Source organism: Erpetoichthys calabaricus, chromosome 3, assembly GCF_900747795.2.
Source record: "Erpetoichthys calabaricus chromosome 3, fErpCal1.3, whole genome shotgun sequence".
In the NCBI taxonomy this organism is placed as follows: domain Eukaryota; kingdom Metazoa; phylum Chordata; class Cladistia; order Polypteriformes; family Polypteridae; genus Erpetoichthys; species Erpetoichthys calabaricus.
In genome coordinates this window covers 40,308,056-40,320,436 of record NC_041396.2, presented here as the reverse complement: position 1 = coordinate 40,320,436, position 12,381 = coordinate 40,308,056, and the positions used below count along the sequence as shown (strand labels likewise).

Sequence of the window (12,381 nt, the reverse complement as noted above, 5' to 3'; positions counted from 1 at the left end):
AAATTTACCCTTAAGTTTCCAACTGTGTCCCTGTGTTCTGATTAGCTCATTTTAAGGTAACAGTTTCGATCCACCATTCTAATTCCCTTCATAATTTTAAACACTTCAATCCTGTCACCTCGTAATCTTCTTTTACTTAAACTGTAAAGGCTCAGCTCTTTTAATCTTTCCTCATAATTTATCCCCTGTAGCCCAGGAATCGGCCAAGTCGCTCTTTTCTGTAGTTTTTCCAGCACTGCTATGTCCTTTTAGTAGCCCGGAGACCAAATCTGTGCACAGTACTCCAGGTGACATCTAACAAGTGTGTTTATTTAACAAGAGGCTGGTTAATAGGACACCATCATGAAAATGGGAAAAGCTTCAGGAGGAGGAGAAGAAGGAGTGAATGCCAAAGGACTGTAATCATTAAGTTAGTAATTTATTGGCACAGGGATAGTTGTCATTTTGAAGCAGGTGGGGGACAAAGGTTCTCTCGGTGAGATACAGAGATGTACTTGAAAACATCAGCTAATTAGTTGCTACAGGTTTTTAAAATGAGTGTGGACTGGTTGTCTTATCTATGTTGACTCATTTAGAAATCCTCCTTACCTCATTCGCTGAAAAATAGAAAGATTAACCTATGGTGCAGCAAGAACCACATGGCAAGCAGTTTGTTATCATACTCAAAGCAAGAATTTAGTTCATGGGAAGGACTTATCCCATTATTTATATTTACCAACTTTAATAACTTTTCTGAGCTTTTACTTTTATTTATTGTATGTTGCTATATTGCCAAACTGAAATGCATCACTGCATATCAGTAGTAAACCACTGTTGCTTATTAGGAAATATTCAGATTATTTTCATTTTTTTTTTTTTGATTGTATACACATTTTTATAATGAATCAATAACATCAGATACATACTCATCCGGATCAGATGTAGAAGCTCTATACATGTCCCAACTTACTGAATCAAAACAATCTTTTCCTTGCAAGCTCCTTCTATTTAAGTCTCTGGTCATAAGCTGGCAGTAAGAATACCGAGAGGTGGTCTCACTGTCCAAGATATCATGGGTACTTTAGTTTCCTCTCACATTCTCAAGATGCACTTCAGATTAATTGATGCCTGTTATATGGTTGCAGTATGAGGAATATTGAAGGGTGAGTGATTGATGTGGCATATTACCCTGGCTTTGTTTTCGATCTAGTCTGGTCCTGCATTTATCACAATATCCTTCAAAAACCATTTGATCTAGTCTATGTGCAGCAATAACTGCCATAGAAATTGTTTAATTAAATGGGATTCTTACAGTCTGCTGGGTATAGTCATAACACCCAGCCTATTGATCTGCAACGTTTTTGCTTGAGTAGTTTTGAGATAAAGTATAATTTACATGGATAGACTGTATGGGTCATTACATAATTATTTTTGTTTATAAGTTAATTTGTTTTATATGTTCTGATTTCACACTTTTCAACAAGTTCTGTATAAAATGTTCCATCATTAATTAGTAGCAGTGGCATGGGTTCAAATTCTAGCCAAGGCATTGTCCGAGTTGAGTTTTCAGAATCTCTGTTTCTTCTGGTTTTCTTCACTCATTCCAAAGATGTGTACAGTATATTAGGTAAATTGGGGACTCTAGATTGAGCTTGTATGTGTGAGTGTGGGCAAATCTGTGGATGTAGCCTTCAACAGACTGTCTGTTGCTTTATGTTGCTAGATTAAAAGTGTCTAGCAGTTTATTGAGCTTAATGTAATAATGCCTCATTGGAAATGCACTGTGTAAAGTGTGGTAAATCCTAATTAATGAGTATTTCTGGCTGCTCAAGTTTTGTGACATTTGAAAAGCAATTTGAAGAATAAATAGTCCTTCACTTGTTTATGGGATGCCTGTGGCCAGGGATTTTCAAAGTATCATGTACAAATTACTATATAAATCGATTTTAATTGCCTGGTTTCTGATTTGTTTATTACTTCTGATTTTGTGAGTTGGTGTGCCGTGTTGTGCTGTTTTTAACATTCCTCTCGAAAGGTGCCGCATATGGTAAAGCTTCAGTGGTTTGTTAGTATACTGCCTTTGCAATGAGTTTTATTTTGCATGTTTAGCAAGCAGTGTACTTTAACCCCTCATGAACACTTTTGCTAAATGTCTGTTTTTTATCTTACTTTGACACAGAATTAGACTTGTAACAATGATCTTTACTCCCCTGATTCCAGGTACCCTACCAACCAAGGCTTTCAGGCTTCGCTTATGAGCTCTTTCAAGTGTCAGACGAAAGAGATGAAGAGGTTGCAGCTTTCTGTCACATGCTGGACAAGTAAGAAATTATGTGTTTATTTTCAGACGCCATACTTTATTGTTCCTAAATTGACAGGGCAATCAAACTGTCTACCCTGTCATAGCAGTAGAACATTGTCAAGACGCAGTTGATGGGTGCCAAGATGCCATACTTCTCGTAGAGATTACAGTTCTGTTCATTCTTTTCACTCCTGTACCCCACAATAGTTTAATCTAGGACTCACATAGTTTATAGTTTAATATACACAGTTAATACATATAGTACAAATACACATAGTTAATACATATACATATGATATACCTACAGTAGATATAATAAACATATAATCCTCTTTAATAAAATCCCTGTGTGCGTCCAGGTGTCCGTGTGTGTGTGTGTCTTCTGGTGAAGTGCTCATGCGTGGGGCACGGTGCGACGCGCGATATTACTGTCAGAGAAAATTAAAGGCATATTACCGACGCACATGCCTATATTACCGCCAGAGAAAATTAAAGGTATATTACGGACGTACAAGCCAGCGGACGTACAACACAGTATTACTGTCACAGAAAATTAAAGACACAATAAACAGCGGCAGCCCACGAAGAACGGTCAGCACAGCAACTAAACATCAACAAAAGAAAGGCTGAACGACAAAGAAAAATACGACCAACAAACAGAATGAGGTCAAGGTCCCTTGCCATTTAATATAGACTGTTCCTACTAATGTTTATGCACTACTGTTCTAGCGCCCGTTATTGTAACGGGCTTAATGACTAGTATATATATAATTATACATTTAATATACATACCATAGTTAATACATATACATATAGTTTAATATACATATGATATACACAGATACAGTATACTATACATCTCTTATATATATATATTTCTCTTCCGGTTCGTCCTGCTTCCACTTCAAAACCGGTCCCGCCCACACGCAGCCGACACGGCATTTCTCGATTCCTGTTCGTCCTCTTCCGTGTCATGCACTATACTGGCCTGCTGAGCGTAGTACATCCAACAAGTACTCGAGGTGCTGCCACAACGGTAAAGTAGCTTTACCACCTTTGCGGGAGCCACCTGTGTCTTTACAACAGCTTCTTACACAGCAAACATCAGAAGCTAAAAATTATCGTGAACACATTCGAGAATACAACTCTTCTCTAGCGTTGAACAGATAACTCAACCTCTTGGCCACGGACCATACTGTTTTAAAATACACGGGCAAATTTATCACCAAATCTCTCCACTATATGCTAACACTTCTACCTCTCCAGGATATGGACAGTTGTATGTTTTTGACTCAGCGCAAGCTACTGAAATTCGTTTACAAAACAAAGCAAACTCTGCATGCAGCGAAAATGTACTTCTCCAGCTAGATTCCATGCTCAGAACCATCAACCCCTTCGCTAAATCATACAAACACATGCATGAAATCGCTCAGTCCAATCCAACAGCATCTGTATGAATGGTTTTCAAGAAAAACCCTATGCAGGATTTACGACGATACAAAGCCCCGTCATGTCACACCGATGTTGTAGCGATTTTCGTCAGAGAAGATGGCAAAACGCCTGCCGAAAGGGATATTTGCATCTATCCCATAGGTAACTCCTGTAAACAGATTTCCACGTTCAATATGAATTGCGATCCTATGGTTTACCCACTTTTATTCCCTTACGGAGACATTGGCTGGCACAAAGATTTACAATATGTTCCCGATAAAAGAACCGCCAAGCGAATAAGGCTTACTCAATACCAATTTTACGTGTACAGATTAGCAACGAGGAATACTTTTAGTATTTTGCACTCAAGCGGCAAACTATTCCAACAGTTTGTCATAGATGCATATGTTAAAACAGAGGGCGCGTGTCTCAACTATCTCAGATTACATCAACAAGATCTGCGCGTGGAACTATCAGACGCACTGCAAGGAAATGCTGAAAATAACAGCATACGTGTAGGCAAAATGATCATATTACCGTCCACATTTCCAGGAAGTCCAAGATACTGTACATGCAACAAAACTATCAGGATGCCATGGCCATAGTACGTAAATTCGGAAAGCCTGGTTTATTTATCACTTTCACATGTAATCCTGCTTGGCTGGAAATTCTACATGCACACTGCGTCTTTCAAGAAGTATTTATTTCTTCTTGATTTCTGAATTCCTTTCTCACCGTTTTCCGTTCCTATTCTTATACCGCTGTATGCTACGGCAGGCGTCAGCTAGTATATATATACATATAATACACATAGTTCATGCATATACATATAGTTTAATATACATAGTTAATAGTTTAATCTAGGACTCACATGTTGTTTGTTGCCTACATTGATTATTCTGCATCGAACTTTTAGGTCCTTATTACATATGTGATTAGTGTCTTGTCAATCAGAATAATTTGGAGAGGGTAAAATAATAGGTTAATTTTGGACATAATTTCTATGAGAGCAACCATCTGCTTACTCTTTAGCATTGAAATGAAGCAAATCGTTCACACCCCTAGCTCAGTAAGTAGGAATCTAATGGGGTGTGGGTTGGACTGACAGTCACAGGCAAAGCTCATCTTTCACTTACCCTTTCTGTTTTGGTGATGTGGATAGTGAAGCATAAATAAAGCAGAAGACGTTGCAGTAGTTAGTTCTGTTACCTCCCAGCTTCAACAGTTTCAGTTCAACTGCTGGTCCATTTTCCGTCTCTGTTAAATGTATACATTCTGCCTGAGTTTTTGTTTCGTCAGAGTATTACTGTTGAGTAAATTGGTGCTTGTGTGCATGTGTGTGTGCGTGAATGTGTGTGAGTGTCTAACCCGTATAGGCTTGGCTTCTGCATGCTGCCCGAACAGATTTCAGCTCAATATAATACTGTTATCAACTATGCTGTATATGTGTGTATATATATATATATATATATTATATATATATATATATATATATATATATATATATATATATATATATATATATATATATATATATATATATATATATATATATATATATATATATATATATTTATATATATATATATATATATATATTTATATATATATTTTTATATATATATATATATTTATATATTTATATATCCATACTGTATATATATACTGTATATATTGTTTAATGTGTCCTGTTAATGTCCTTGTAGAGTCATAGAATTAGAATGTTTCAACCCTTTTATTTTATTCACCCACTCCCTGTCCCATTTTCAGATTGCGCAGTGCCTACCCCTGCACAGACTTCTCCTCAAATGCCGGCTTTGTCTGGAGTCCTGCCTTGACCAACCAAGATCACACCTGCCAGCACAGCAGGATTGTCAAGGTCACAGTTAACAAGGAAAATCTGAGAGAGCCACTCACGTTCAACTGTGACAGTAAGTAGCTGGCTTCACACATAACCTGTCTTGTTTGGACAGAGCTTCATGGTGCATGTTTAACTGATTTAATAAATTGAGACCCTCTTTCCAAACTTGGGCCGTTTGCCGTAGGGAGATCTGATGAAGACGGATCTGATGAAGGAGTCGTTGCTTGATTATATACAGTTTTATTAGAGTGGCAATATTTTATTATTAAACTGTGGAGATGATTTTCAGGGCAAGGGGTGGCAATGTAGGCTGCACTGTCAGGGTGTTACAGTTTAATCTTCTGTATTGTATACGCCCTCCCCAATCCCTATTCTCTTAATAGAATGGTTCTTAAATAGTTCTTTAATAAATTGTGTTATTCTACACTCTTAAAAATAAAGGTGCCAGAGTGGTTCTTCAGAGAGATGCATTAAGGAGAAAATGTTTGGTTCCCAAAAGATTCATCCACATGAACGTTCCTTAAAGAACTTTTATTTATTTAGATCTGTAACATGTTCCATGCTGTAAATAACCATGAATAGATGGTAATGGGCTTATGAAATACCAATAAGTCATGAATTTTAAAGGATTCTTCATGTAAACAGTTATGCAGGCTAAGTTCAGGTTTTCTTAATCTGTTTGTGTCCTGTTTGGCAGCCTACCATATATTAAAGATTTCTGTTTTTTTTCCTTCTATATATTGGAAGTTTTTCAAAGGTCAAAAAACCAACATCATATGCAGAGAGCCCTTTTCAGAATGGCATGATTCTTTGTCAAGTAGGGAACCACACAGCCCAATAAAGAACCATAAAATGCCATTAAAGATCCAGGATTTTTAAGAGTTTAGGTAGAACCCTTGCTTGACAAAGAACCATTCAATCCTGGGAAAGTTGTTTTTTTTTTATACAAGAAATTGGTTCCTTAGGTTTTTAATATTCCTATTATGTGTACAAAACAGACATCTTTAATGTTTAATAGGTTACTTGACAGGATGCTGACAGATTAAGAAAACCTAAACTTAGCCTGTTTTATTGAATGCAGCAAGAGATATTTTAAAATCAGAAACCTTTTGGTATTTTACAAATCTATTATCACCTATTCATGTTTTTTTATGAAACCTGTTATGAGTCTAAATAAATGCTCTTTCTAAAACCTAAAATGGTTTCCTTATGCTATCGCTCCAGAGAACAACTTTCACTTCTAGAATGTACATCAATAGTCAAAAGTAGTTTTTTTTTAACCTGAGAGCCTGTTTTCTTTATTGAAATGCATTTATTTAACTTCCTACTGTATTCTAAGCACCTTATAACTCACATAAGGTTGAGAGTTGAAGTTATCTGCCTTGAATCATGTAATCTGTTGACTGGTCTGAAGTGTTGGAAGTCAAATGATATTAAAGACAGGTACAGATGCAAGAAAATAGTAATTACGACAGTTGAAATACGTAATGCTTTTATATGTGACTTTTCAATAGTGAACACAGTCTCTAGGTGTATACAGGTGCAGGCCCACTCCATATGCTCTTATTTTACATTACATCCTCTATACTATGAGCTCCAGTAAAACGATTTGTTTGAGGTTACACAGTAAGTCGGCAGTGTAGTCTAAGGCTGACATCATTCTACTAGGGGGCAAGTCAAGTTTTACAGATGCAGTTGCTGAATCTTCTACCTCCAAGGGTATCAAATTATACAAGCAATAATTTAAGGAAGTGACTGATTTCACAATTCCAATGAGATAGTACTGCAACATTGCCTCATTGTAGCAGCATATCTTCAATGTGAAGCACACCAGAATAAGAAGACTTCAGCCGTTCTCTCAGTGTTTTTCCTTTTTCCATGCTGTCATGTTAAAATAAATATGAATCACTGAACAGATTGCAACGTTGTCTTCCAAAGTTTGACAATGCTGTCCTCTGTTTGCAGATCCAAAACAGATTACCTTCTTTTCTTCCAGCTGTCATTGTTCTTTACTGTTTAGGGGCATCGTGTACATTGAATTTCCTGTTGAACTGTCACTGGCTGATACCTCTTACAGATACAAGAGCCCAATGACTTCCAACTCACTACAAGAAATTCAAACCAGCCTGATTTTGTCATAGCAAGATGCAGAGAGTTGTGGCAGCTGTGAAGAGCACAGTGACTGAGCTGCAGGATGTGTCACACTAGATAACTGGCGGTCATGGGCAAGCACTCAGTGTTCAACTTCCTGTAATTTTCTTAAGATTATGTACAGTTTATGAAGTCCACAACTGAAAAATATATGAAAATATGAAAATCATCCAGTCCTTAACCATTACATATTAACACTCTGTGCCTTACCCACTGAAGTGATCCTATTGGAAAGTTGTCTTCAATCCCATGATAAGAGGATTTGTAATTCTATATCGCACGCTTATGGCATTATCCACTGAGGTGGCATGTACAGTATAAATGACAATAAGTCATAGAGACTAACCACTTGGTTGTTGCTGCTGGGAGGCCAAGCACATGAAAATGAGTCAGGGAGGCTATATTTTTATGGAGTAGGAGTAGCCTCCACAATCATAAGGTAAAGGAGGAGGAGGAGGTTGATTGGGGGCATGCGCTGATACAGTGCATTGCTGCACCTACCACATGACGAACCACCCAGATTGACACCATTTTTTTTACGGTGGCTGGAGTGCCAGTCCAGCCACCAACCCCCAAGTTGTCCCTGCAATGTGCTGGATGCAGATTAATGTCATACCCAGAACGAAGCAATTGCAGGTTAAGGGTCTTGCTCAAGGGCTCAAAGGAGTAGAGTCACTTATGGTATTTGCGGGATTTGAACTGGAAACCTTCCAATTGCTGGTGCAGATCCCTAGCCTCAGAGCCACCACTTTGCTGTAAGGTAAAGGACTTTATAAATTAATTTTCAAAAAAGTTGACAATGCAGTCACCACCAAATGCACAGTTTCCTCCACCAGTAAATAGAAGTCATTAAAGCGAGGTGAGGGTTTATGTAAGGTCATAATGTGTCCATATAACATACATTCTTCATTATTTGATTAGTTTTCATTATGAGTTTTGCCTTGGGTAACGGCTTATAGTCTGAGGCATCCCACTGAGATAGTGGTGCAGCACAGAGATGGTGTTCTCACAGTATAAGCAAGCCATTGTGGTCCGGTAAACAAACAGAAACACCCGAGTGAATCCTTTCCAAATTTCATGTCTGTGTTTCAGTCTCCTCGACTGTAGACCTCCTGATTTACCAGACTCTGCTCTATATGAATGATGACCTGGACCAGATCGATGTGGAATGCTACGTGCTCAAAGTGTGTGGTCTGGAAGAGTTCCTGCAGAAGTGAGTGTAATTATTTTCTTAAAGCTTCTCTCTTTGCTGCCTGTTGGTCTGCTGTGGTGGAGACAAAGTAGCGTGTACTGATAGAATCCTTCCTATTTTTTTTTTGAAAAATACAAACAATAAGCATAAAAAAATGTCTGTAGATGGAGCATCTGTCCAAAATCTGGGTTCATCAGATCTAGCTCCTTTGTTCTACTTCTTCTATAAACAGCAAACCAGGAAAGCTTGAGAATAATGTTCAGACCATAATTTTGTTGATTTCTTTAGAAATTACCTAAATGATATGTTCTTATTGTGCTATTTCCTAAAATACATCCAGCTGTACAGAAAAAATACTCCATTAATACAATATACTGCACTACAATTGACTTGAGCATTCATGTTATTCATCCTCTTTCTCTGTACTTTTAGTATTCGTTTGCTCAGAGGTTGATGTGCTTGTTGCTTCCTGAGCAGCTCTTCTTTTCTCCACCCTAGCGGCCCACTTCTTCTCTTCTTTCGTCAGCATCTTTTTATGTTAAAACGGATTAAGTCAGTGTTTGTGTTGCAGTTACTTAGTACGTTTTCCTTAATTTTTCATTTAAGCTGGCACTTAAGTCTTTAATCTGCCTCAAGAATGATTTAAGATATGAAGAGGTAGGGGAAGTGACGGCGAAGGTGGTAGGGATGAGAACCACCACCCTGCTGGCTGCTGCCGAGAGCTGATTCTACAATAAAATAAAAATAAAAAGAGGAATAACCTTGGAGGTCAATCATCATCCTGAAAGCGGATAGTAGACGTCACATAGTATATGTGTACCAAATTTCAGGTCAATAGTTCAAACGGTTTGCGAGTGATTTAAAATCCTGGACAGACAAATGAACAGCCATGGTAGTGTATTATATAAGAAGATGAGTTCAGCTGTAAAACTTTCCTTCATTTGCCAGAAGAACATAATTTTAAGATTATTGTTGATCACAGAAAATATTGCAGTTTTGCTTTAATGGAAATTGCATGTCTAAACAGAACTTGCAACCCACACCTGTTTAGCCAAAGCAGGCAATATATTTCAAAAGCTCAAATTTATTTGCTGTATTCCAATACTTTGGCTCTCTGCTGCAGTCGTAAAATTGAACAGGTGGTTCCATGTCCTTCCCCACCCATTTTGTGAGTTTAACCTCTTAGAACTTGCAGTTACCTATTTTAAAGTTTGTACGTTGGTTTATTCTACCCAGATTCATTGGCAGCAACTGGCCTGAAATGAGTGACATCCTGCTTTATTGTGTACTGTGATGGACTGGTGTCCTGTCCCAGTTTGCACCAAGTTCTGCCAGAATAGGTGACCTGCAGCCTTTTTCATCAGGGCTCTGTAACACAAGAATACAGGCCTTTTTAATGTGGCCCACTTCTTCAATGTTCAAGACGTTTTACATACAGAAGTGATGCTGTTAATTTCGTTAAAGACTTCCTTTAACGTCTATTTATATGTAGATTGTATAATTTTGCCACATTACATTTCCACCTGGAATGAAAATGCGTCCTCAGTGTGCGCTCCCATATATCTGCACAGCACAGTGCACCACAGCCATTGATCTGTTGTTAAAATGAAAACTGGGTGCCAGAACAAAAACTGAAGTGAAGGTGACATGCAACACTGCTTTAAAGAACATTTGTGTTTTAGCATGATGGCAAAGATGTGACAATCTTGTGAAGGAGACAGTAGCTCAACTTCACCAATGTCACGGTGCTCACATTTTATAGCTGCATAGGTGACAGCACTGGCCACCTTATCATGCCTTACCTGACTGCTGCCACCACCCTACAAAATTCTTTTATCTTTAATGCTGACTTGACTATTGGTTGTGGATAGAAAATGCACTTAAATTTCCACTTGTACAAAATTTGATTTCTTATAGTTTCTGATCAGCTGAAAATGTGGCCTCTGTGATCTGTTAACAGTCTGTTTACACCCAGACCTTGAAGTGTCATCTGATTATGATGTATGTTAATGCAGATGTAAACAAATGTACTTTGCTCTAGCTACATTATGTGCTGTAAATTTTTTACTAAATACTGATTTCGGTCCCCTGGGTGCTGGTAGATTTCTTAACTTGCTGCAAGTTCCAAGGAAAGAAAAGGTGATTAAGAGGGAAGACCATTTCAAGCGAGACATGAGGCCAAATATGTGAGCATGAGTAGCCCCGTGATGAACCAGTGATGTCACATTTCATTACTTTTAGTCGTTGGGTATGTCAGTTTGGCAGACCACAGTTGCTGAATTTGTCACTGGATCATGTCAGTTTACCTGACTGGAAATCGCTGGGCATGTCACCTTTAACAATTGTGTGCTGACCTTCCATCACAGTTGTGCTCACTCCTTTCTGAAACAGCCAATAGAGTGCTGCCTAACAGACCTAGAATTGTATGAAGGGTTAACAGATATGGCGATTTCAGCTGCAATCCTGGATCCTTTTTTGTTCTTTTTTCCATTTTGTCATGGTACAGAAAATGCAAGATATCTGACAGACAAGCTTCTTTTCAGTTTGTGAGGTTCAAAGCCCATACATTCCTTATTCCTCGTCACTGCATTTCTATGCATTATGCTTCTGAATGAGCAGTTATTGGTTGTCAGCTCTCATGCACACAGAGCCCTCGTCTATGACTAAAGACATTTTGTCAGAGTGAGTCATAGCAAGGTTTGGGGCAGCCACCTGTATAATTGGTTTCCTGGCTGCAAAATTGCAAACAAAAGATAGCATTGGTGCGCACAAATCAGAGTCCAAAACAGAACTGAGGGAGTAGGGGAAAGGTGGAGGCTTTTTAAAGGGGAAGACAGGAAGTGAGGTCAAAGGGGTCGGGCTCATAAGGGTGTTCAGCCATAGGCTCGAGCCCAGACATGACATCAAAGGGGCCGGAGCTGGCAAGGTCTTCCTCCATAGGCTCAGACCTGGAAGTGACATCAAGAGGGCCGGGTTGAATCTCCCGGAAGTGCTGCTGGAATTATGTCATCATACACGTGGAGCACTTCCAGGTGCCTTATATAAGGGGTCAGCAGACACATGGTCGGGAGGAGGAGGATGAAGCTTGCCGAAGAGAGAGTGGAGGAGAAAGAAAGACAAAGAGAAGGATAAAGAGGGAAAAGGACTGAGCAATAGTGCTGATGGTTTGTGCGCTGTAGGGAAGAAAATAAATGTGTGTTTTGGGACTTCTGCATGTCCTGTGTCTGTTTGTAGCTGGGATAATTCCTATATATATATATATATATATATATATGAGTATGCATACAGTATGTATAAAATCCTCTTTAATAAAACCCCTGTGTGCGTCCAGTGTTCGTGTGTGTGTGCCTTCTGGTGAAGTGCGCATGCGCGGGGCATGGTGTGATGCTTCAAAGCCCGCCTGACGCGTTACACAAGACAGAGAGGGCGAGACCTATAAAATATCACGCGGCCGATCCAATCGGA

At 38.7% G+C, this 12,381-nt stretch overlaps 1 protein-coding gene across 1 annotated transcript in view; it reads left to right on the top strand.

Moving 5' to 3' along the window:
• pik3c2b (phosphatidylinositol-4-phosphate 3-kinase, catalytic subunit type 2 beta) overlaps window positions 1-12,381 on the top strand; it is a 123,209-nt gene that overhangs the window by 43,808 nt on the left and 67,020 nt on the right. The window contains exons 3-5 of the mRNA XM_028796664.2: window positions 2,200-2,300; window positions 5,483-5,643; window positions 8,817-8,937. Of these exons, the coding sequence (XP_028652497.1) occupies window positions 2,200-2,300; window positions 5,483-5,643; window positions 8,817-8,937 (383 nt within the window). The remainder of the gene's footprint in view (window positions 1-2,199; window positions 2,301-5,482; window positions 5,644-8,816; window positions 8,938-12,381) is intronic.